The 27,368-nt window shown below is 37.1% G+C and overlaps 1 protein-coding gene across 2 annotated transcripts in view; it reads left to right on the forward strand.

Moving 5' to 3' along the window:
- The window catches only part of NUCB2 (nucleobindin 2), a 39,860-nt gene that overhangs the window by 11,115 nt on the left and 1,377 nt on the right, over positions 1–27,368 (forward strand). For both annotated transcript variants that reach the window (XM_082845273.1, XM_082845272.1), the window contains exons 2-10: positions 883–1,026; positions 1,622–1,729; positions 6,857–6,983; positions 13,303–13,406; positions 14,232–14,417; positions 14,615–14,705; positions 15,299–15,357; positions 15,455–15,547; positions 16,751–16,840. In XM_082845273.1, coding sequence (XP_082701399.1) covers positions 883–1,026; positions 1,622–1,729; positions 6,857–6,983; positions 13,303–13,406; positions 14,232–14,417; positions 14,615–14,705; positions 15,299–15,357; positions 15,455–15,547; positions 16,751–16,840 — 1,002 coding nt within the window. The remainder of the gene's footprint in view (positions 1–882; positions 1,027–1,621; positions 1,730–6,856; positions 6,984–13,302; positions 13,407–14,231; positions 14,418–14,614; positions 14,706–15,298; positions 15,358–15,454; positions 15,548–16,750; positions 16,841–27,368) is intronic.

Below are 27,368 nucleotides of genomic sequence, written 5' to 3' on the forward strand. Positions count from 1 at the left end.
TACATCCTGCTTGATATTTTATTGACCTATTTATCTGAAAAATTATTGGCCAAACAGAATTTTAACATAAGACTATTGGCTATGGTAAAATAATGTCTAGGAAAGTTAAGAGAATACTTGTAGCCAGTTATTTGTCTCTTTTAATCAATTTATGTTCATAGAGCAACTTATTTTCAAAATTCGATTGAAGCTAATTTAAATATTATATCCAGAAATAATTTTGGCTCTTTAGTATTTTAACAGAGAAAAAAATAAATAGTTTTCCCTTCTCCCTTTTTTTAAAAAAAATATTTATTTATTTATTTGGTTGTGCCAGGTCTTAGTTGCGGCTGGCGGGCTCCTAGTTGCAGCTCGCCAGCTCCTTAGTTGCGGCATGTGGACTCCTTAGTTGCAGCATGTGAACTTTTAGTTGTGGCATGCATGTGGGATCTAGTTCCTTGACCAGGGATCAAACCCGGGCCCCCTGCATTGGGAGCGTGTAGTCTTAACCACTGTGCCACCAGGGAAGTCCCCCTTCTCCCTTTCTTAAACTTGGACTATTTATTTAAAAAAAAATTGAGTCCCTCATTACTGTCTTTATCTGAAGCTTTTATAATTAACCAAATGTTTTCTTATATTATATAGCAGTTTAAACTTTAAAATTTTGTTTACTTGTCATTTCAATTTTAGCTGAAAAGCATTTCTTTCCTGATTTTCTTTAGTGATCTATTTTAAGCATTATTTTTGATGTTATAATCTATTTTTAACCCCTTTCCTAGAATTCTTTTGTTGAATTAAACTTCCTGAAATTAAATATATTATTAATGTGGCATTGGGAATGCATGTATATATAGTTTGAAAACGTCTTTTCAGAACCTTAATATAATTGTACCTTTATTTCAGATGATGTGGAGGACCATCCTACTACAATACTGTTTTCTCTTGGTTACATGTATACTTACTGCTCTTGAAGCTGTGCCTATAGACATAGACAAGACAAAAGTAGAAAATGCTCAACCTGTGGACAGTGCAAAGATAGAACCACCAGTAAGTGAATGCTAAAGATAACCTTGTGGGAAGAATTTTAACTAAAATATTGCTAAGAATTTATTACTTATAAAATTGGACATTTAGGAACTATTTCTGAAATAGCAGTAAAAAGAGTATTGGATAAGCATATGTTCTTTAATATCAGACAAAGTTTTTTTAATGTAGTTATATTAGATATATATATCTAATTAGTATATTAGTGTATAGAAGAATTAATCATAATATATTTCCAATGTAGAGATAACCAACCAAGAAAACGTACTATATTCAGAGAAGAGACAGATAACAATGAGAGACAGGTGACAAGGGGGTAAAACCAATTAGTATATTGGTTAAGTATTCATTGTCTAAGCCATATAGAAAATCTACCTTTATGTAAGAGTAAAACATGACATTGGTTCTGATACAACTCTCTTCATTTGAGAAATACAGCTTTTAACTTTGGCTGCCCAAACTATCAAAGTAGGTATGTCTCAGTGCCATTTTGCTAGACGTTTTCTATTTTGTTTGTTTGTTTTTTTAGGATTGAAATCTTTAGATACAGGAAAGGAAAAACTTTCAGAAGAGTTACTGTTTGTTTCTTAATTTGAAGGATACTGGACTTTATTATGATGAATACCTCAAGCAAGTGATTGATGTGCTGGAAACAGATAATCATTTCAGAGAAAAGCTCCAGAAAGCAGACATAGAGGAAATAAAGGTAAATGTAATTAAATAATTATTTAACAAACACTTGAGCATGCCAGACACTGAGCTAAGTATTGGGATTACAAAGATAAGACTCGGGACTTCCCTGGTGGCACAGTGGTTAAGAATCCACCTGCCAGTGCAGGGGACACAGGTTCGAGCCCTGGTCTGGGAAGATCCTACATGCCACGGAGCAACTAAGCCCATTTGCCACAACTACTGAGCCTGTGCTCTATAGCCCGTGAGCCACAACTACTGAGCCCGCATGCCACAACTACTGAAGCCCACGCACCTAGAGCCCGTCCTCCGCAGCAAGAGAAGTCACTGCAATGAGAAGCCTGCGCACTGCAAGGAAGAGTAGCCCCCGCTTGCTGCACCTAGAGAAAGCCCGCACATAGCAATGAAGAGCCAACGCAACCAAAAATAAAAAAATAAATAATTAAAACAAACAAACAAAAGACTCATTCTTAGCCCTTAAGGAACCCTCAAGGGAGACTAATATCCAGAAAAAGATTACTAAGATAAATATACGCTGAGTGTATAATACATTTTGGAGATACAGAGGATGGACACCTAATTCAGTAGGAAGCAGTGGGGGAAGGTGGGAAGTCTTTCTTCCTGGTAGAGATTATGCCTGTGCTTAAATATGCGGCTGAGAAAAGGAGAAAGACTGGGAGACATGCTAGGCCAAGGTACAAGGGAACAGAGACAGGAATATATAGGAACCTGGAAGGAGTAACTGTTGCTGGAACCTGGCCTGGGAAGTGGAGGCCATGACTGGCCAAAAGATGAGGTTGGAAAGAGTCATGGGCTAGATGACAGAGGGCCTTGTACATCATGGTAAGGGGCTTGAATCATGATGTGAGGACAGCAGGAAGCTATTCAAAGGTTTAGCACAGGTTTAGTTCTGGTGTTTTAATCAGGTCCAGATTAATAGAAGACGTAACGGGCCATATCTTATCTCAATAGGGGAGGTTTAATTATTTGTCTCTGTCCTAAGAACCCTATTTATTTGACATTACCCTAGCCCTAGACATCTCCTTAGTATTCACAATAAAGAAAGAAGGTTGTAAAAACCAAGATCTGACGTGAGAGATTCTTTTAAAGCCCACCCTTGAAGGGTAATGAATCCACTTAGTTGGGTTTATCTTAGAGTCAGCAGTAAAAAAAAATTCCAATGATTTAATTTTAAACTTTCAGTTATAACTCTCAAGATAGTTTTATTGGTTTGCTTATGTTATTTTTGTTTATCTGTTTTTAACTTTTGTAAAAAGTTATCTTACCTGGAACTTTGTTTGAAGGAAAATTTCTGAATCAAGCATCCTTATTTTAGTCTCTGTCCCTGGTCTGGGCCCCTGTGAAAGTCTGACCCACATTAGGTTGTGGCCACTATCAGAACCTGTGTGTGACTTTTATTTATTTTATTATTATTTTTTTTTAAATAAATTTATTTATTTATTATTTATTTTTGGCTGTGTTGGGTCTTCGTTGCTGCACATGGGCTTTCTCTAGTTGCCGTGAGTGGGGGCTGCTCTTCGTTGAGATGTGTGGGCTTTACATTGTGGTGGCTTCTCTTGCTGCAGAGCATGGGCTCTAGGCGCTCGGGTTTCACTAGTTGTGGCACTCAAGCTCAATAGTTATGGCTCACGGGCTCTAGAGCGCAGGCTCAGTAGCTGTGGCGCACGGCCTTAGTTGCTCCGTGGCATGTGGGATCTTCCCAGACCAGGGCTCAAACTCATGTCCCTTGCATTGGCAGGTGGATTCTTAACCACTGCACCACCAGGGAAATCCCTGTGTGTGGCTTTTAGTTCACAGCTGTCCTCTTGGAGGCTGTGAATTTTTCTGGGAGAATGGTAGCAGCCTTATGCCAATAATTCCCTTGAATTATCTTTATTTTATTTTATTTTATTTTTTTGAATTATCTTTTCTTTTTTTTTTTTTTTTGTGGTACGCGGGCCTCTCACAGCTGTGGCCTCTCCCATTACGGAGCACAGGCTCCGGACGCACAGCCTCAGCGGCCATGGCTCACGGGCCTAGCCGCTCCGCGGCATGTGGGATCTTCCTGGACCAGGGCACGAACCCGTGTCCCCTGCATCGGCAGGCGGACTCTCAACCACTGTGCCACCAGGGAAGCCCTGAATTATCTTTTAGTTTCATATGTACAACATTGTGATTTGACTTTTGTATACATTGTGAAATGATCACTACAATAAGTCTAGTAACCATCTGTCACCATACAAAGTTAATACAGTATTATTGACCTCATGCTGTACATTACATCCCCATGACTTATTTATTTTATACCTGGAAGTTTTTACCTCTTGATCCCCTTCACCCATTTCACTCCTCCCCCAACCTCCCTCCACTCTGGCAACCTCCAATTTGTTCTCTGTATCTATGAATCTGTTTTTTGTTTGGTTTAGTTGGTTTGTTTGTTCTGTTTTTTTAGATTCCACATATGTCATGCGGTATTTGTCTTTCTCTGACTTATTTCACTTAGCATGATATCTACAGTCCCCTGAATTGTTTTGAGAATAATCTCGTGTTTCCTTGAAAAATTCATTTGAGCTGTGGAACTAATTTCCTGGGATGAATGATATTTAATGTAGAACTTTCAATGTCTCTTATTTACTTCAGTTAGGACTAAGAGCGTTATTTGGGGGCTAACAGACAGTGTGGGTAATGGGAGTTACTACATAGAGATAATCAGGGAAAAGAGAACAACAAGCTTGCCTTCTTCGGTATAGGAGAATACTTTTATAACTGTCTTCCTTTCACAGTCAATTCCTATTCCCTATAGGGTTGCGTGGGGGGAGACAAAATGAAGTAAGTTAAACAGTTGTTTAATGAAAAAGAAATTGAGTAAAAATAGGCAATAAAAATCAAGCCGACAGAATCATTACAAACAGCTGAGCAAAGCCTCCTGTCTCAGGAAAAACTGGAAAAAAAAAGTTAGCAGTTGTCCTTTGTTGTCAGCTAAGCATTTTGAAAGGAGAATCATACTATGTTTCTTCACTTACCAAACATTGCTAACTGGGAAGATTATGGCTTCACCCACACCACTTCCCTGAATGTACTTTTGTGAAGGATATCAGTTAACTTCCTTATTTTTTTTTTTAATTAAAAAATATATTTATTTATTTGACTGCACCGGGTCTTATTTGCGACATGCGGGATCTTTAGTTGCAGCATGCGGGACCTAGTTCCCTGACCAGGGATCAAACCCAGGTCCCACGCACTGGGAGCATGGAGTCTTAACCACTGGACCACTAGGGAAGTACCTGTCAGTGATTTCTTAATTGCCAGATCTAGTGAGCACCTTTTATTCCTCTTCTTACTGGACTCCTTTATTTTATCTCAGTGGTTCTCAGATTTTAAATTGTTAAAACAGATTTCTGGGCCCCACCTCCTGACTTTCTGATTCAGTAAGTCTAGGGCCTCCATATCTAAAGTTCCCAGGTGATGCTGATGCTTCCACTTTGGGACCACACTTGAGAACTATTGTTTTATCTAATAATAATGACCATTCTCTCCTTGAAATATACTACTCTTTTTGCTTCTGTAACAGCATATTCTCTTAGCTCTCCTCCCTCTCTGAACATTCTTTCTTGGTCTTGCTTGAGGCGTTTCTTTTCCTTCCCTTCCTCCCCCTTGACTCAGTCCTGAAGGGTCTGTGTGCCTGATTGCTAGTTAGACTTGCAGTTTCTGATTGAAAATGCATTTTTAAACAAGAGAAGGTAAACCACTAGCTGTTTTGTCTCTTAAATTTTGGAACATTTATAGAATTACTCATCTATGAAAAAATGTAATCAAAGGAGACAACCTAAAAAAGATGAATTTTGAAAAGTTGTTTATATATGGAATGACTAAAGCTTAAGGAGGCCACATTACTTAAAAAAAAGCTATTGAAATATAATTCACATACCATAAAACTTGCCCCTTTAATGTATACAATTCAGTGGTTTTATTATATGTACAGAGTCATGTAACCATCACCACTATCTAATTTTAGAACAATTTTATTTCCCCCCAGAAGGAACCCTGTACCCATTAAGCAATCACTCCCCCTTTCCTTTCTCTCCTCAGCCCCTGGCAGCCATTAATCTACTTTCATTATCTGTGCATTTGCCTATTCTAGACATTTCATATAAATGGAATCATACAAAATTTGGCCTTTTGTGCCTGGCTTCTTTGACTTAGCATAATGTTTTCAATGTTCATCATGTTGTAGCATGTATTGGTGTATTCATTCCTTTTAATGGCTGAATAACATTCCACTGTATGGATATTCCATATTTTATCAATTCATCAGTTGATGGACATTTGGGTTATGTCTACTTTTTTGGCTCATATGAATAATGCTGCTATGAACATTCATATTTAAGACTTTATGTGAGAACTTCCCTGGTGGCGCAGTTGTTAAGAATTCTCCTGCTAATGCAGGGGACATGGGTTCGAGCCCTGGTCCGGGAAGATCCCACATGCTGCGGAGCACCTAAGCCTGTGTGCCACAACTACTGAGTCTGTGCTCTGGAGCCAGTGAGCCACAACTACTGAGCTTGGGTGCCACAACTACTGAAGCCCACTCACCTAGAGCCCGTGCTCCACAACAAGAAAAGCCACCACAGTGAGAAGCTTGCACACTGCAACAGAGTAACCCCCGCTCACTGCAACTAGAGAAAGCCCGAGTGCAGCAGCGAAGACCCAATGCAGCCAAAAATAAAATATAAATAAATAAATAAATATTTAAAAAAAGACTTTATGTGAATATATGTTTCAACTCTTTAGGTATATACCTAGGAATGGAATTGCAGGGTGATATGGTAACTGTGGGTTTAACTTTTTGAGGAACTGCCAAAATTGTTTTCCAAAGTGGCTGCACCATTTTGCAATTTAAGTTACTTTTTGAGTTTCTTCTTTGTGCTTTAATTATGCTTTTCTAAATTATATGGTTTTTAGACATCTTGATTTTAGAGTTACAAACTGAATATCTTCTGAAAGAAATGCTGTTTGTAATGTCAAATTTATCTAAAATAGTCAAAAGTATCACTACTTTATTATAACCCTATTTTTAATATATTGTGTCTTATCTAAAAATGCAATGGAATAGATGAAATTAATTTATTATTTTTATTAACAGAGTGGGAGGCTAAGCAAAGAACTGGATTTAGTAAGTCACCATGTGAGGACAAAACTTGATGAACTGAAAAGGCAAGAAGTGGGAAGGTTAAGAATGCTGATTAAAGCTAAATTGGATTCCCTTCAAGGTAAGTGCTAAAGAAAAGGCAGGAAAATTCCAATATTTGGTTGTTAAGGTCAGTTTACAGACCATGTTCCTATAGTCAACATTTAATGTTAGTATTGATTTGGCTTCTCTTATTTTTTTTAAAATTTATTTATTTATTATTTATTTATGTATTTAGGCTGCACCAGGTCTTAGTTACGGCACTCGGGATCTTCATTGCGACATGCGGACTTCTTAGTTGCGGCATGTATGTGGGATCTAGTTCCCTGACCAGGGATCAAACCCAGGCCCCCTGCATTGGGAGCATGGAGTCTTACCCATTGGACCACCAGGGAAGTCCCACCTTCTCTTAATTTTTAAAATTTAATTTTTTGAATAGGTTATATATTTATGTCATTCAAAAATCAAAATGATTAGCCTTAAATAATTATATCAGTAAAAAGGAAGAATGAAAAATAATGAATTAAGCCACTGATTTAAAAAAGGAAAAATAACATCAAAGCAAACCAAAAGAAAGTAGAGAGAGAAAATCTAATTAGAACAATTTCCATAGATGAAATAGAACAATCGTCAGAGCTAGCTCCACAGAAACACCAGGTTCAGATAGTGCCAAAGGGAATTCCACCAAACCATTAAAGATCAGATTGTCAGTGCTATTTAAAGTATTCCAGAGCATAGATTAAGAAGGAAACTTCCACACTCTTATTATGTGTTGATGCCAAAGCCAAAATTATTGGACGTTAAAAGAATATTCTATCATAGCAAGTGGATTTATTTCAGGAATGCGAGATTAACTTAATTTTAGGAAATCTAATGCTGTAAATTATCATATGAATAGATATAAGAAGAAAGAAATTTTTGGTGTGACAAGAGAAATTGTAAAGTCAAAGGACAAATAATGAATCAGAATAAATCTTTGAAATTTGTATTTTTTTAAAATTAAGACAATTTTTTTAGTGCAATATAAGGTTCATAGCAAGATTGAGGGTAAACGCAAAAAAAAAAAAAAAAAGGACACATGTTTAGGGCTTCCCTGGTGGCACAGTGGTTGAGAGTCTGCCTGCCAATGCAGGGGACATGGGTTCGTGCCCCGGTTTGGGAAGATCCCACATGCCGCGGAGCGGCTGGGCCCGTGAGCCATGGCTGCTGAGCCTGCGCGTCCGGAGTCTGTGCTCCTCAATGGGAGAGGCCACAACAGTGAGAGGCCCGCATACCACAAAAAAAAAAAAAAAAAAAAAAAAATTGAGGGTAAGGTACAGAGATTTCCCATACACCCCTGTCCCCAAACGTTCATAGCCTCCCCCAATACCAACATCTCCCAACAGTGTGGTACATTTGTTACAATTGATGAACCTACACTGACACATCATAATTACCCCAAATCCATAGTTTATATTAGAGTTCACTCTTGGTGTTGTACATTCTATGGGTTTAGGCAAATTTATAATGACATGTATCAACGGTTACAGTATCATACAGAGTAGTTTCACTGCCTTAAAAATCCTCTGTGCTCTGCCTATTCATCTTTCTATATTCTTTTAATTTTAGACTATGAGAAGATTAAATAGCTATGAAGCAGAGTTTTTGAAATGTGAAGATATCTTAAAGAAAGTAATCTCATTGTTCATATGATCATCTCCATATATTCAGAGAAGGCATTTGACAAAAATTAACACCCCTTCGTAATTTTAAAAAAGTAATAAAATAGTGATCAATAGATACTTCTGTAACATGATCAGATATGTCCAACTCAGCTACACATTGGGGAAACACAAATATATTTTCTCACTAAAATCAGAAACAAAACAATGATGCTCACTGTCACCACTACTAATTAATATTGTTTTGGAGGTACTAGCCAAAGCAATTATACAAATGAAAAAATCGGAGGTAAAATAATCGGAAAGTAGGGGATAAAACCATCTCTATTTGCAGGTAATATAATTATTCACTTGGAAAACCCAAAGAACTTGTCTGAAAAACTTAGTATATACAAAAGTAAAATTCAGCAAGGTAAACAATATACAGAAATCAGTGTTTTTCACATGTACAAACAACAGCCAGTTAGAAGATATAATGGAAGAAAAGACTCCATTTATGATACCAACAAAGATAAAACACCCAGAATAAACCTATTAAGAAATGTGCAAAACTTTCAGATAAAAACTTTAAAGTGCTCCTGAAGAACACGAAAGTAGATTTGAAAAAAGGGGAAGACATAACATCTTTTTGATACAAAGACTCAACATTATGAACATGTCAGTTCTTCTTAGGTTAATTTACAAATTTAACATGATCCAAATAAAAAGAGGTACTTTTTTCCCCTGGCACTAGCCAAGTTAATTTTAAAGTTCATATGAGAAGGGAAATGAGCAAGAAAAGCGATGTGCCTCTGAAGAAGAACAAAGAAGAAGGACTAGATATATTAGATATTAAAATATATCACTAAGCCTCAGACATTAGAACTCTATGGTTTTGTCATGTAAGTAGAAAGACCAGTGGAACAAAATAGAAATTCCAGAAATAAAATTAAATACATATGGAATTTAGTTTGAATTAAAGGTGGTATCTCATTATTAGTGAGATAAAGATTTAAAAAAAAATAAGTAGTCTTAATAGAGTTGGATAGCCATTTGGAAAAAGGTAGTTAGATTTATATCTCATATACATCAGAATAAGTGCTTATATAAATCAAAGATTTAAGTGTAGAAAATAAAACCATAAAAGCAACAGTTGACAGCATAAGTGAATTCCTTTATTGTCTTGGAATGGCCTTTCTAATTATGAATCAAAATCCAAGGGCCAACTTTGGCAAGTGGGAGACCCTTCAGGCTGGCTCCTGTGTCCTTGTAACGTGCCCCCATAGGTTGGTTATCTGGGTGGTTCATTGTCATCGATAAATATCTGAATACTTACTAAGGGTGGAATAGCAGTTCTTAAACTTCAGACTGCATAAAAATCACCTTAGGGAGCTAGTTAAAAATGCAGATTACTGGATCTCACCTCCAGATACTCTGATTCTAGGGATGAGTAATCTGCATTTTATCTTTTTAAAATAGTTATTTATTATTTATTTATTTTTATTTTGGCTGTGCCGGGTCTTAGTTGTGGCATGCGGGCTTCTTAGTTGCTGCATGCAAACTCTTAGTTGTAGCATACATGCAGGATCTAGTTCCCCGACCGGGAATCAAACCTGGGCCCCTGCATTGGGAGCACGGAGTCTTACCCAGTGGACCACCAGGGAAGTTCCTGCATTTTAAACATGTACCTCTGGTCAATGGATCATATTGGAGAAATTGTGTAGAGCAGTGAACTCTCTGCTGGTGAATAGACTTAGAAAACAAGTACCAAATACTCTTTATCCTGAAACTAAGGATATCAATGAGAGGTAAATTAACTCATACCATCCTACTTCAGCTGGTCAGACACACAAGGTAATTCCATCCTTGAAGCCAGGCCTAAGGTGGTTTGAGATTTCTTTGCCCTTAGACAACTTCCATCCCCTTAATCTTGGCAACATTTTCTTTATTCCAAGACAGCGGCTGAATTTCATTATCTAAAGTAAACTGTTTTATATGCTTAGAAAAGTTATGAGTATTTTCTCATTGATTCAAAATTTATGAATTAAAATTTCTGATAATTTGAAGGAGGGCTTAAAGCGTCTTAATTTTGCGGGGCGTGTGTGTAATTTTTAAAGTAGGCAATACATTCACATGGTTTAAAAAAACACAGTGTAAGGGGCTTCCCTGGTGGCACAGTGGTTGAGAGTCCACCTGCCGATGCAGGGGACACCGGTTTGTGCCCCAGTCCTGGAAGATCCCACATGCCGCGGAGCGGCTGGGCCCGTGAGCCATGGCCGCTGAGCCTGCGCGTCCGGAGCCTGCGCTCCGCAGTGGGAGGGGCCGCAGCGGTGAGAGGCCCACGTACCGCAAAAAAAAAGAAAAAAAAAAGTGTAAGAAAGTATATAGCAAAAAGTTCCATGATATTTTTGTACTTTATCAGTTCCCACTGCCCCTAATACCATCCTTCCTGAGTTTCTTTACTCAAATAAAAGTTCTTATTTTTCCTCTCTTTTATACAAAAGATACATGCAATACACGTTTGTAGCTTGTATTTTTCCTTTACTAATATATTTTGGAGATCTTTCTGTATTAGTACATAGAGACCATCATTTTTTTTTTAGCAACTGCACAGATTTCCATTATATAGGTATACCATAATTTATTTACCAGACCCCTGTTGATAGATATTTGGGTTATTTCTAGTGAACACTCATGTACACATACCACTATGTATCCATGTAAGATTATCTGTAGGATAAGTTCCCCACAATGAAACTGTTAAACCAAAGGATATATGTATTTGTAATTTTGGTAGATACTGCCACCTCCACAGAGGGTGAACAATACCCATTCCCACCAGCAATAATTTCTCACAGCCTTGCTAATTATAAGTATCATCAAACTTTAGGAGTTTTGCCACTCTGTTAGATGGTATAATTGTGCAGGTTTAATATGTATTTCTCTTATTTTGAGTGAGGCTAAGTGTCTTTTCATGTATTTCAGTGATGGGTCGTATCCTTTAGGGCTAGGTTTTGTAACAGATCTTTTCTTCATAAGTAAAACTTCTAGTACAGGGCCATACTGAGAATTCAGTGAAAGCTTAGTTGAACTAAATTTAGCTGTTTCTTACTTTCTGGCATAACAATATGTTCCAGGCTCATCTTGTACTTTATACCCTGCCCTAGCCCTGGAATTAGCCATTTCTCTGAGGATTCCTGGTTCTTAATTTTAGTGCGAAATGATGTTGCAGACCAAGAGATGGCACTAGGTGTGCTCGGTACTCCTGGGATATATTTTCTTCTTGACACTTCCATAGGACAGAGATAGGAAATACATGCATGTCCATACACATATGCATGTACACACACATATATAAATATATATTCATACACATGCATATATGTGTACACATTATATATGTATGTTTAGAAATAATAAGTTCACACAGTTAGCACTAATTCCCATCCCTTTCCCCAAGTTTCTTACCTGCCTTCCATCATTTTCATGTTTGTATGTTCTTTTCTCCTAAGTGAGAACCCTGACTTCTAACAAAGCAACACATGTACATATTTTGCTCAGTTCTGTAATACAACTGAAATCGTCCAGAATTGCTTCACTCATTCAACTACAATACACTATAGCTTTTTTTTTTTTAAGTTCTTTACAAAGAAAACTGTTGATGTTTCTTTAAAAATCAGTCATAATCAGGGACTTCCCTGGCGGTCCAGTGGTTAAGACTCTGTGCTTCCAGTGTAGGGGGCGAGGGTTCGATCCCTGGTGGAGGAACTAAGATCCCATATGTTGTACTGTGCAGCCAAAAAAAAAGTCATAATCAATTGAATTTACTGAATTAGATTTTTATTGTTCCATAAAGGATTAATTAGAGCAGCATAAAAATAGTTCCTTCATATAAATTTTAGAGCAATTCTTTTTAGAAATTCTTCTTAGGACTTCCCTGGTGGTCCAGTGGGTAAGACTCTGTGCTCCCAATGCAGGGGGCCCGGGTTTGATCCCTGGTCAGGAAACTAGATCCTGCATGCATGCCGCAGCTAAGAAGTCCGCATGCCTCAACTAAGTAGTCCGCATGCCACAACTAAGAAGTCCACATGCTGCAAATAAAAGATCCCACATGCTGCAATTAAGACCCGGTGCAGCCAAAAGAAAAAAAAATTCTTATAAAAAAAAAAAAGAGGGCTTCCCTGGTGGCGCAGTGGTTGAGAGTCCACCTGCTGATGCGGGGGACACGGGTTCGTGCCGCGGTACGGGGAGATCCCGCGTGCCGTGGAGCAACTGGGCCCGTGAGCCATGGCCGCTGGGCCTGCGCGTCCGGAGCCTGTGCTCCACAACGGGAGAGGCCCACATACAGCAAAAAAAAACAAACAAAAAACAAAAAAAAAGAAAGAAATTCTTCTTAGACCTTTGGTGAGGGTAGTATATTAGAGTTTAATTAAAAGTAGGAAATTTGGTACTTTTACAATAATGAAAAAGTTTTTACTGTAAATTATACTGTAAAAGATAGCTAACTAGTCTTTCTTGAAATAACATTAAAATGTACACATTAAATTGTATTCCATTCTAGATTCAAGGGCATTACCTTTGACTAGAATAACAATATGTACAATACTCTAAAAGAAAATATGAACTTTTAAATCTAAAACTTTGAACTTTCTTATAAAATCCTATAGGAATTAATATGAATGCTTATTCTTATGTATTATTTATATTAATGTTTCTAGCTTCTAATCATTTATTGTTTACAGTTTTCTCATTTTCTTTCAGATACAGGCATAGACCACCATGCTCTTCTAAAACAATTTGATCATCTAAATCACCTGAATCCTGAGAAGTTTGAATCTACAGATTTAGATATGCTAATCAAAGCGGTGAGACTCATTTCAAAATGTGTTGTCTTTGTTGTGCCTTTGAGGTTTTGTAATTTGACAAGTAAATTCCATGAAGTGGTAGTATAACTTTTACATACTCTCTAGAATATCTTTAAAGGGAGATAGCTTAACCCTTATTAGTATAGGTAATAATGTGGACATACAGGTCTGTAATCCCTTGCCAACAGTTCCAAAATCCAAAATACTATAAAAATGGAAACCTGGCTTAAATTATAGTAAGGCTATTTATAGGTTTTATTTAGCTTACTTAGTGTATTTATAGATTTTGATAAGGAAGTACTAATCTGTTTGATTACAAACTCTTCTGGGGTGTTAAATGATATGGCATATATGCCGTATGTCTTTTCTAAAATCTAGAAAATTCTTAAACACATCCTGCCTCAGGGATTTTAGATTATAATTTGTAGACCTCTCGTGTTGTACTGTATGAAGTTAGCAAATTAAATGTTCTAGCCTGGGTGTTACTAGATTTAGTTAAGTCATTAGGATCTGTTCTAGTTCTCTATACTGTACAGATTTGATACAGTCCCTTCCTTTTTCTTCTTTTTAAAATAAATTTATATATTACTTGCTTATAAGGAACTTCCTAAAGTTGAAGCTAGCTTTGAAATTTTAGTTTCTTTGAATGCCTACATCTCTGAGAGTAATAATGACTAAAATAGAAGGGTAAAATTTAAAACAGAAGTCAAATATGTTTTGGCCCTCCTATGCTACCTTCTGTTAGTGAGTATGCTATATGTAAGAAAGCCTTTATTTATATTTTTCAAGCACATCTTCTTATTTAATTTAAAAATTGCATTATAGGCTACAAGTGATCTGGAACACTATGATAAAGCTCGACATGAAGAATTTAAAAAATATGAAATGATGAAAGAACATGAAAGGAGAGAATATTTAAAAACACTGAATGAAGAAAAGAGAAAAGAAGAAGAATCTAAATTTGAGGAAATGAAGAGAAAGCATGAAAGTCATCCCAAAGTTAATCATCCAGTAAGGATTATGACTTTGTAAAACCATAGTTAGATGAAGATACTTCTTTGTGCCAGATAGTAGAATTTTATAAGTTACTAGTGCTTAAAATCTTGATTCTTAATTCTGCAAAGTTTTTCAATTTTATATTTTATTTTGAGCCTATATACATAGATTATAGTTTGTCATGAGTGGTTTTTTTTAAAATTGATTCACAGGGAAGCAAAGATCAACTAAAAGAAGTGTGGGAAGAGACTGATGGATTGGATCCTAATGACTTTGACCCCAAGACATTTTTCAAATTACATGGTAACAGATTTGATACAATATTAATATTTATATCTTTTGTTTGAAAAATTATAGATGCTTTACTCTTAATTGACTTCTGCCAAGGTTTGCTAATCGAGTCCTATTGATAGTAAACATTTAGAGTTTTCCTCTGGGGTAGTATAGTAGTCTTTATTGCTGGTCTGCAGTATAAAATATTTTAGGTCAGTAGCTATGTCTTTATACTTGCTTTTACTTTTGAGTCATTTTATGACTTATTACAAGTTTCTCTGTAAAATGAAGGCATTTCTGTGACTAGCTAGGTTATATCTAATGGACTTTATGCTGTAATATTAAAATTTACTTTTAGTCTTATAGCATATTGCTTCACTTTATATTTTGGTTAATATATATATTTTTCTAAATAACTATGTTGAATTATGAATAAGTAGTGAATTGTTATCAGTTGGACTGATCTGAGGCTTCATAAAAAAGAAGGATACCTTTTTCTGTAGCATGTTGATGCTTCGTGTTAAGTAATACTTTTGCAAACCATTAGTAATTAGTTGTATTTTAACTATCAATTTTCTAAGGCATTAAAATCAGTTTTTGCATTTGTAACTTTTAAACTTTAGATGTCAATAGTGATGGCTTCCTAGATGAACAAGAATTAGAAGCCCTATTTACTAAAGAGGTAAATGAGTTCATTAAGTATTCAGTGGTTTTGCTCTGTCTTTTTTCCTTCTATTATCTTCCTTTCTTTTATGTTGGTTTTAAATTTTTCTTTTTAGTTGGAGAAAGTATATGACCCCAAAAATGAAGAGGATGATATGGTAGAAATGGAGGAAGAAAGGCTTAGAATGAGGGAACATGTAATGAATGAGGTATGTTTGAAAAGTTTATCTGTTACTTCTGTGGAGTTTTCAAGTTCTTGCAATAAATCTTATTGTAAAATGGAAAATAAATATATATAATATTTAATTGGATTTTGCATTTTTGATCCAGAACAGTCAGTAGGTTCCCTTAGTGTAAATAAAATTATTTTGTAACTGCTTTAAAATATTTTAAAATATTAAGATGCTGCTGCATATAAAAGAATGCTGTAAAGCATTCTTTTAGAAGTAAAAAATAATGTAGTCCATTATTTGATATTGTAAATGCTGTATTCGTTTTTGCTAAGAAATTAAAAAACTCAATACCTTAATGGTTTATAACAACAAGTATTTATTTCTTGTTCACATTACTAAGCTGAAAACTCTGAAATAGCTATCATAGGCAGGGTAACTTAAGCCCACTTTTTTGTTGTTTTGTTTTGTTTGTTTATTTGTTTTTGGCTGCACCACGTGGCTTGTGGGATCAGCTTTTGGGATCTTAGTTCCCTGACCAGGGATCGAACCAGGGCCCTTGGCAGTGAAAGCACAGAGTCCTAACCACTGGACCACCAGGGAATTCCCCAAGCCCACTGTTTTGCTTCAGTGATTTTCACCTGTTATTTGAGCTATTTATGGTAAATTGGGATTTTTGTTGAGTGCTGGCTTCCAAGTAACAAATTAATTTCTTTGGCCATCATAGAGTTCACTTTTGTAACTGAATTTGCCATAGTCTATAAGAGCCATTAAACAGGGTTTGGAAAGGTTGTCAACTTTAGCTTTGATTTAGTTAGTTGTTTGTTTTTAGGAAAACATTGTTGAGAGCATTTTAACTTAAACTCCTTTACTCTTGGCTAAAACAGTCTTCTTTCTGGAAAGATTGTTTTTCTTGCCCAAGCACTTGGCTTTGAAAGGAGGTGTGGTGAGTAAGGAAAACAATACTAGTCTACCCAGTCATATCAGCAGACTCAAACTTGGTGATCTTTGGGGGTATCAGTTATTTTCAAATTTGAATTATATAGAAGAAAAAGTTATCTATTTTCTGATTCTAGGATAATGTTGAGTGTCCTGTTTTGATTTTTTCCCTCAGTTTCTCTGGATGTTAGGCTAGCCCTAATTGCTGTATATTTATGTAGTAGCATCTATTAGAAGAATTTCTAGTATCTAAATAATGTGAAAGAGTTATTTTATTTTACATGTACACTTTCCTTTAATCAGGTTGATACTAACAAAGACCGATTGGTGACTCTAGAAGAGTTTTTGAAAGCTACAGAAAAAAAGGAATTCTTGGAGCCAGACAGCTGGGAGGTAATAGAACCTACGTGAAATGGGATGTATCGTTCAAGAAATTCTACATCAGTCTATTCTGCTTTTAACTTTTATTTGCCATTATGTTTGCATGTATAGTTTTACCATCTTGGCTTTTCATATGAAATTTCACTATAAAATAATGAACTTGATTTCTTGCAAAGCTGGGACAATTGATCTCTATTGGTAATCACATTGCATGTAATTGTGTCTTTCTAAAATCGTCCTTTTTTTCTTTTTGCGGTATGCGGGCCTCTCACTGTTGCGGCCTCTCCCGTTGCGGAGCACAGGCTCCGGACGCGCAGGCTCAGCGGCCATGGCTCACGGGCCCAGCCACTCCGCGGCATGTGGGATCTTCCCGGACCGGGGCACGAACCCGTGTCCCCTGTATTGGCAGGCGGACTCTCAACCACTGTGCCACCAGGGAAGCCCTAAAATCGTACTTTTTTTGTGTGTAAAATATGTTCATTCTTGAAAATTAAAAATATGGATACAGTTAAAGTATGAATTCGAGGTTACATGTAATTCTACCATCCGGAGGTAGACACTTAAATTATGCATTGTGTTATGCCAGTTTGGAAATCGTTTGTGTATTTAGTATATGCATATATAGCATACAGTGAATAAATAGTATACTGTCCCATTTTTAGCTTACATATACACATAAATTCATATCTATATATATTTTTAAATGGCTTCATATATTCACTATATAAATGACTTTGTATGTTTGTGAAATTCTGTTTTCTAAAAATATAACAATATTTCATGAACATTTCAATGCCATGTCTCAAAATCTCGATTTGAAAAATGACCACTTAGCATGCAGTTGTGTGGTTGTAGCATAATTTATATAGCCATTCTTCCAGATTCAGACATTATGGGTCAATACTAATTTTTTTTTACTGTGATAAATAACATTATGATGCCTATCCATTTGTTCATGCATTTGGGGGCATCTGTGATGATTTCCCTGGGATTAATTCCTAGGAATAGAACTATTCTCAAGTTTTATGAACATTTTTTAGTTTCTAAATATATCTGTCAAATTGCTCCTGAAAAGTATTTGAATTTATACCGTGGTTTACTGTGTATAAGTGAGTGCATACACATCTTGAACAGAATAGTTGAGCGGTACCAAACAAAGTAGATTGAAAAAAGAACATTGTCGACAGGTGCAAGCCGCGGCTATCAGCATGGACACCAGCGACAGGCATGAAACGCTAAGGCTGCTACTGCAGCCACCAAGAGGCCTGTGTGCAAGCACAGGTCACTATCCACACCACCCCGGGAGCCTGTGCAGCCCGCCACTGCCAGGGTCCGGTGATCCAGAGAAAACTTCCCCAGGAGAACACACAGCATGCCTCAGGCTATTGCAACGTCATGTCAGCCTCTGCCGCCACAGGCTCACCCCGCATTCCATACCCCTCCCTCCCCACCGGCCTGAGTGAGCCAGAGCCCCGTAATCAGCTGCTACTTTAACCCCATCCTGGCTGGGCAAAGAACAGACGCCCTCAGGCGACCTGCATGCAGAGGCAGGGCCAAATCCAAAGCTGAACCCTAGGAGCTGTGTGAACAAAGAAGAGAAAGGGAAATTTCTCCCAGCAGCCTCAGGAGCAGCGGATTAAATCTCCACAATCAACATGATGTACCCTGCATCTGTGGAATACCTGAATAGACAACGAATCATCCTAAAATTGAGCTGGTGGACTTTGGGAGCAGCTGTAGACTTGGGGTTTGCTTTCTGGATCTAATTTATTTCTGGTTTTATGTTTATCTTAGTTTAGTAATTAGAGTTTATTATCATTGGTAGATTTGTTTATTTGGTTGCTCTCTTCCTTTTTTTATATATATAGATTTTTTTTCCTTTTTCTCTTTTTGTGAGTGTGTATGTGTATGCTTCTTTGTGTGACTTTGTCTGTATAGCTTTGCTTTTACCATTTGTCCTAGATAATCTGTCTGTCCGTTTTTTTTGTTTGTTTTTTTTAGTATAGTTTTTATTGCTTGTTATCATTGGTGGATTTGTTATTTGGCTTGGTTGCTCTCTTCTTTGTTTCTTTCTTTTTTTATTACTTTTTAATTTATTTTATTTATTTAATTTTTTTTTGCGGTATGCGGGCCTCTCACTGTTGTGGCCTCTCCCGTTGCGGAGCAACAGGCTCCGGATGCGCAGGATCAGCGGCCATGGCTCACGGGCGCAGCCGCTCCGCGGCATGTGGGATCTTCCCGGGCCGGGGCACGAACCCGTGTCCCCTGCATTGGCAGGCGGACTCTCAACCATTGCGCCACCAGGGAAGCCCTAATCTATTTTATTTTTAATAATTTTTAAAAATTTTTTATTTTAATTATTTCCTTCCTTCCTTCCTCCCTCCCTCCCTCCCTTCCTTCCTTCCTACAGGTGTCAGGCCTGTGCCTCTGAGATAGGAGAGCTGAGTTCAGGACAGTTGGTCCACCAGAGACCTCCCGGCTTCACGTAATATCAAATGGGGAAAACTCTCCCAGAGATCTCCATCTCAAAGCTAAGACCCAGCTCCACTAAACGACCAGCAAGCTACAGTTCTGGACACTGTATGCCAAACAACTAACAAGACAGGAACACAACCCCACCCATTAGCAGAGAGGCCGCCTAAAATCATAATAAGGTCACAGACACCCCAAAACACACCACCGGACGTTGTCCTACTCACCAGAAAAGCAAGATCCAGCCTCATCCACCAGAGCATAGGCACCAGTTCCCTTGACCAGAAAGGCTGCACAACCCACTGAACCAACCTTAGCCACTGGGAGCAGACACCAAAAACAACAGGAACTACGAACCTGCAGCCTGCAAAAAGAAGACCCCAAACACAGTAAATTAAGCAAAATGAGAAGACAGAGAAACACACAGCAGATGAAGGAGCAAGGTAGAAACCCACCAGACCAAACAAATGAAGAGGAAATAGGCAGTCTACCTGAAAAAGAATTCAGAGTAATGATAGTAAAGATGATCCAAAATCTTGGAAACTGAATGGAGAAAATACAAGAAACGTTTAACAAGGACCTAGAAGAACTGAAGAGAAAACAAACAATGATGAACAACAAAATAACTTAAATTAAAAATTCTCTAGAAAGGGGCTTCCCTGGTGGCACAGTGGTTGAGGGTCCACCTGCTCATGCAGGGGGCACAGGTTCATGCCCCGGTCCAGGAGGATCCCATGTGCCGTGGAGTGGCTGGGCCCGTGAGCCATGGCCGCTGAGCCTGCATGTCTGGAGCCTGTGCTCTGCAATGGGAGAGGCCACAGCAGTGAGAGGCCTGCGTACCGCAAAAAAAAAAAAAAAAAATTCTCTAGAAGGAATCAGTAGCAGAATAACTGAGGCAGAAGAACAGATAAGTGACCTGGAAAATAAAATAGCAGAGCAGAATAAAGAAAAAAGAATGAAAACAATTGAGGACAGTCTCAGAAACCTCTGGGACGACATTAAATGCACTAACATTCAAATTATAGGGGTCCCAGTAGAAGAAGAGAAAAAGAAAGGGACTGAGAAAATATTTGAAGAGATTATAGTTGAAAACTTCCCTAATATGGGAAAGGAAATAGTCAGTCAAGTCCAGGAAGCACAGAGAGTCCAATACAGGATAAATCCATGGAGGAACATGCCAACACACATATTAATCAAATGATCAAAATTTAAATACAAAGAAAAAATATTAAAAACAGTAAGGGAAAGCAACAAATAACATATAAGGGAATCCCCATAAAGTTAACAGCTGATCTTTAAGGAGGAGCTCTGCAAGTCAGAAGGGAGTGGCAGGACATATTTAAAGTGATGAAAGGGAAAAACCTACAACCAACATTACGCTACCCAGCCAGGAACCCATTCAGATTCAACGGAGAAATTAAAACCTTTACAGACAAGCAAAAGCTAAGAGAATTCAGCACCGCCAAACCAGCTTTACAACAAATACTAAAGGAACTTCTCTAGGCTGGAAACACAAGAGAAGGAAAAGACCTACAATAACAAACCCAAAACCATTAAGAAAATGGTAATAAGAACATACATATTGAAAACTACTGTAATCGTAAATGGATTAAATGCTCCAACCAAAAGACATAGACTGGCTGAATGGAAACAAAGACAAGACCTGTATATATGCTGTCTACAAGAGACCCACTTCAGACCTAGGGACACATACTGACTGAAAGTGAAGGGATGGAAAAAGATATTCCATGCAAATAGAAATCAAAAGAAAGCTGGAGTAGCAATTCTCATATCATAAAACAGACCTTAAAATAAAGACTATTACAAGAGACAAAGAGGGACACTACATAATGATCAAAGGATCAATCCAAGAGGAAGATATAACAATTGTAAATATTTATGCACCCAACATAGGAGCACCTCAATACATAAGGCAAATGCTAACAGCCATAAAAGGGGAAATCAACAGTAACACCACCATAGTAGGGGGCTTTAACACCCCACTTTCACCAATGGACAGATCATCGAAAACGAAAATAAATAAGGAAACACAAGCTTGAAATGATACATTAAACAAGATGGACTTAATCACTATTTATAGGACATTCCATCCAAAAACAACAGATTACACTTTCTTCTCCAGTGCTCATAGAACATTCTCCAGGATAGATCATATCTTGGGTCACAAATCAAGCCTTGGTAAATTTAAGAAAATTGAAATTGTATCAGGTATCTTTTCCGACCACAATGCTCTGAGACTAGATATCAATTACAGGAAAAAATGTAAAAAGTACAAACACATGGAGGCTAAACAATACACTACTAAAGAACCAAGATATCACTGAAGAAATCAAAGAGGAAATCAAACAATACCTAGAGACAAATGACAATGAAAACACGATGACCCAAAACCTATGGGATGCAGCAAAAGCAGTTCTAAGAGGGAAGTTTATAGCAATACAATCCTACCTCAAGAAACAAGAAACATCTCAAATAAAGCAACCTAACCTTACACCTAAAGCAGTTCGAGAAAGAATAACAAAAAAACCCAAAGTTAGCAGAAGGAAAGAAATCATAAACATCAGATCAGAAATAAATGAAAAAGAAATGAAGGAAACAGTAGGAAAGATCAAGAAAACTAAAAGCTGGTTCTTTGAGAAGATAAACAAAATTGATAAACCATTAGCCAGACTCATCAAGAAAAAAAGGGAGAAGACTCAAATCAATAGAATTAGAAATGAAAAAGGAGAAGTAACAACTGACACTGCAGAAATAGAAAGGATCATGAGAGATTACTATAAGAAACTATATGCCAATAAAATGGACAACCTGGAAGAAATGGACAAATTCTTAGAAGAGCACAACCTTCCGAGACTGAACCAGGAAGATAGAAAATATAAACAGTCCAATCACAAGCACTGAAATTGAGGCTGTGATTAAAAATCTTCCAACAAACAAAAGCCCAAGACCAGATGGCTTCACAGGTGAATTCTATCAAACATTTAGAGAAGAGCTAACACCTATCCTTCTCAAACTCTTCCAAAATATAGCAGAGGGAGGAAAACTCCCAAACTCATTCTACGAGGCCACCATCAGCCTGATATCAAAACCAGACAAAGATGTCACAAAGAAAGAAAACTACAGGCCAATATCACTGATGAACATAGATGCAAAAATCCTCAACAAAATACTAGCAAACAGAACACAACAGCACATTAAAAGGATCATACACCATGATCAAGTGGGGTTTATCCCCGGAATACAAGGATTCTTCAATATACGCAAATCAATCAATGTGATAAAATATATTAACAACTTGAAGGAGATAAACCATATGATCATCTCAATAGTTGCAGAAAAAGCTTTTGACAAAATTCAACACCCCTTTATGATAAAAACCCTCCAGAAAGTAAGCAGAGGGGGAACTTACCTCAACATAATAATGGCCATATATTACAAACCCACAGCCAACATGCCCCGGTCTGGGAGGATCGTGCATGCCGCGGAGCGGCTGGGCCCGTGAGCCATGGCCGCTGAGCCTGCGCATCTGGGGCCTGTGCTCCGCAAGGGGAGAGGCCACAACAGTGAGAGGCCCGTGTACCGCCAAAAAAAAAAAAAAAAAAAAAAAAAGAATGACATTAGAATATTCCCTAACACCATACACAAAAATAAACTCAAAATGGATTAAAGACCTAAATGTAAGGCCAGGTACTATAAAACTCTTAGAGGAAAACATAGGCAGAACACTCTATGACATAAATCACAGCCAGATCCTTTTTGACCCACCTCCTAGAGAAATGGAAATAAAAACAAAAATAAATGGGACCTAAATGAAAATTAAAAGCTTTTTCACAGCAAAGGAAACCATAAACAAGACGAAAGACGGCCCTCAGAATGGGAGAAGATATTTGCAAATGAAGCAACTGACAAAGGATTAATCTCCAAAATTTACAAGCAGCTCATGCAGCTCAATATCAAAAAAACAAACAACCCAATCCAAACATGGACAGAAGACATAAATAGACATTTCTCCAAAGAAGATATACAGATTACCAACAAACACATGAAAGGATGCTCAACATCACTAATCATTAGAGAAATGCAAATCAAAACTATAATGAGGTATCACCTCACACCAGTCAGAATGGCCATCATCAACAAATTTACAAACAGTAAATGCTGGAGTGGGTGTGCAGAAAAGGGAACCTTCCTGCACTGTTGGTGGGAATGTAAATTGATACAGCCACTTTGGAGAACAGTATGGAGGTTCCTTCAAAAACTAAAAATAGAAATACCATAAGACCCAGCAATCCCACTACTAGACATATACCCTGAGAAAACCATAATTCAAAAAGAGTCATGTACCCCAATATTCTTTGCAGCTCTATTTACAACAGCCAGGACATGGAAGCAACCTAAGTGTCTATTGACAAATGAATGGATAAATAAGATGTGGCACATATATACAATGGAATATTACTCAGCCATAAAAGGAAACGAAATTGAGTTATTTGTAGTGAGGTGGATGGACCTAGAGTCTGTCATACAGAGTGAACTAAGAAAGAGAAAAACATATACTGTATGCTAACACACATATGTGGAATCTAAAAAAAATATATATGGTTCTGAAGAACCCAGGGGCAGGACAGGAATAAAGACACAGATGTAGAGAATGGACTTGAGGACACGGGGGTGGGGGAAGGGTAAGCTGGGACGAAGTGAGAGAGTGACGTAGACATATATACACTACCAAATGTAAAATAGATAGCTAGTGGGAAGCAGCCGCATAGCACAGGGAGATCAGCTCGGTGCTAGAGGGCTGGGATAGGGAGGGTGGTAGGGAGACACAAGAGGGAGGAGATATGGGGATATATGTATATGTATAACTGATTCACTTTGTTATAAAGCAGAAACTAACACACCATTGTAAAGCAATTATACTCCAATAAAGATGTTAAAAAAAAAAAGAACATTGTCCTTTCCTATATAAAATAAAAATATTACCTTTTTAATTAGTTTGAGATAGGGTGGCCAACTGTCCTGGTTTACCCGGACTGTGGAGTTTCCCAGGATGCGGAAATTTTCAGTGTTACAACCTGGACAATCCTGGACAAATTGGGACGATTGGTCATCTTAGTTTGAGGTTAAAGAAATCAGCTTCTTTTTTGTTGTAAGTTTTTGTCTAACATTTGAACTATTTCTGGACATTGGTGAGGAAAAAGAATGCTAAGATTATTTGAACATGAATTCCCTTGAGTGCTTCTGGTGAACTGGATCAATAGATAATTATATACCTTTTTCACTTCGGCATAATTTCAGATTTACAAAAAAGTTGCAAGTATGAACAAGGAATTCCTGAATACCTTTCACCCAGATTTCCCATTTTACTACATTTGCTTTCTCCCTCCTTTTCTCTCTTTCTCTATTTTTAATCTGTGTGTGTATTTATATATAACATCTATAATTATTTTTGAGAGTAAGTTGCACACAATGCTGCTTTAACCTTAAATACTTGAGTGTGTATTTTTTGCAAACAAAGATTTATCTTACATAATCACAATAAGATTATCAATGCTACACACACAATACTATTCTCTAATCTCTAGATTTTATTGAGATTTTTGTCAATTTTTCCTGTATTGGTCTTTATAGCAAAAGAAAATCCAAGATCATGCATTGGATTTAGTTGTAATGTCTTTCTAGTCTACTTTAATCTGAAATAGTTCCTGAGTCTTTGTATCTCATAGCATTGATATTTCTAAAAATTACAGACCAGTTATTTTGTAGAATGTCCCTCATTTTGAATTTGTCTGGTGTTTCCTTATGATTCCTACTTTTGATAGGAATATCACTGAAGTGATGCTAAGTGCATCATATCAAGAATCATATGCTGCTGATTATTTCCATAACTGGCAATGTTAACTTTGCTTATTTGGTTAAGGTGGTGTCTACCAGGTTTCCCCACTGTAAAATTACTATTTTACCTTTTGTAATTTGAAAAGTATCTTGTCTATCCCACCATACTGCTAGAATCAGAAGTCAGCTTAAAAAAAAAAATCACTCAACATCATATCAAAAGTATTTCCAAATACTATTTGTAAGAATTGTTTTAATAACTATGGAGGTGCTTAACTGTTTTCTGAGGGTTAGACATATAGGTTATTTCCAGTCTTTTATTGTTATTTAAAAAGATAGTGCTGCTATAAACACATTTTTATATAAAGTTTTTATGTGTTCAGGGTTAGTTTCTAAGATAAATTCTCAATGTAGCATTACCAGGACCAAGGGAATATTTTTAAGGTTGTTGATATACTTTGTGAAAGTGCTTTTCAGAAGAATTGTACCAATTTACATTTCCACCAATAAAAAATGAGATTGCTCTACTTTTTAAAAAGGTATTGTCTTTGGGGATATACTTTGAGACTCATTATCTATGGGGTTTAGCATGCATTGATGAATCTAGCCAGAATAAATTGTTACTGTGACTGTTGACGAATGGTGATTTTCTAATCATCATTCCTTAGTTGGCTTTCCGCTGTAGGTGGAAAAAGCCAATATTCCCTTTGACTTTCCACTGTAGCTGTTCCTTCCCCCTTCTCTAGTTGTTTATATCAATGTAGACTCTTGGCTTCTTATTTTATTCAGTAAACTTGAATTCTTACTGTCATTTGTTTTCAATGCTCAAAGTGTCCCTGATTTGGCTAGTAGGAGTTTCCTCAGGCTGGCTTTTGTGTCCTTCAGGCATGTCCCTATCATTCTTTGAGGACTTCCTTACTTTTTAGTTTAATAAGGTGTCCAAGGCTCATCTTGTTCTTTCTCTGCCCTACCTCTGGACTCGGACATTTTTCTGAGGAGCACTGGTTCCTTTTAGTGGAGATCAATATTACAGTCCAGGATCTGGACACTGGATTTGCTCCTTGCTACTGGAGTGCCATTGCTTCTAGGCCTTATCAAGTAACAGAGTTGAGGAATTAAAAAAAAATATATATATATATATATATAAAAAATATATATTTATAGTATGTGTATGTGTGTATATATATATATACGCATGCATGCACATATGTATATAGACACATCTACACATTTATATTCATTTTTATATTTTAGCTATCAAGATGTATTAAAACTCATGAGTTCACACTGATATCTCCTTAAATTTCAATCTAACGCTTCTACTTGCAATACATTCTTTTTCTTTTTCCATATTTCATACAAAGCCTGGCTCTCATTTTCCACAATAATATTGTATTTATTTGTTCAATCCTAAGATGTACGAAGAGTTTCAGAATTGCTAATCGATGCCTCTGCAAAGCCAGACTTTAATATTTTTTACAGTTTTTTTTGTTGTTTTAGCCTAAGGGCATATAGTCCAAATACTGTGATCAAAAGTTTCTTGGGGGGCTTCCCTGGTGGCGCAGTGGTTGAGAGTCCACCTGCCGATGCAGGGGACACGGGTTCGTGCCCCGGTCTGGGAGGATCCCGCGTGCCGCGGAGCGGCTGGGCCCGTGAGCCATGACCGCTGAGCCTGCGCGTCCGAACGGAGCTTGTGCTCCGCAACAGGAGAGGCCGCAGCGGTGAGAGGCCCGCGTACTGCAAAAAAAAAAAAGTTTCTTGGGTTAGTTCTTTTCTCCTTCCCCCTTCTGTGGATTGTTTTATTCACTTAAAATAAAAGTATTATTTGTTTCTATTTGTATTCAATTTGGAGAGGTTTTCTGTCCTTGTGGATTTTTATTTATTTTCTTTTTTTCTTTGAGTATGTGAAACATTGATATGTTTCCAACAATCAAAGTGTGCAAAAAAAGGCATATTCAAAGGAGTGTGATTTTTTTTCCCCACATTGTCTTTGTCCTTTCCACCCAGTTCTCCCCTTAACGTGTAAGTAACCAGTCTTATTAGTTTCTGGATTTTCCTTCCTGTTATATCTTTTGCCCAAATAAGTGCAAGTGTATATGTTCTTATTTCCCCTTCTTTCTTACCCAAAAGATATAATACTATAGATATTCTTTTGTACTTTGTTAAGCATAGAATTTTAAAGCTGAATCAGACCTTTTTGTTTTCTTTCTAA

Source organism: Leucopleurus acutus, assembly GCF_964270905.1.
Source record: "Leucopleurus acutus genome assembly, chromosome: 8".
NCBI lineage: Eukaryota > Metazoa > Chordata > Mammalia > Artiodactyla > Delphinidae > Leucopleurus > Leucopleurus acutus.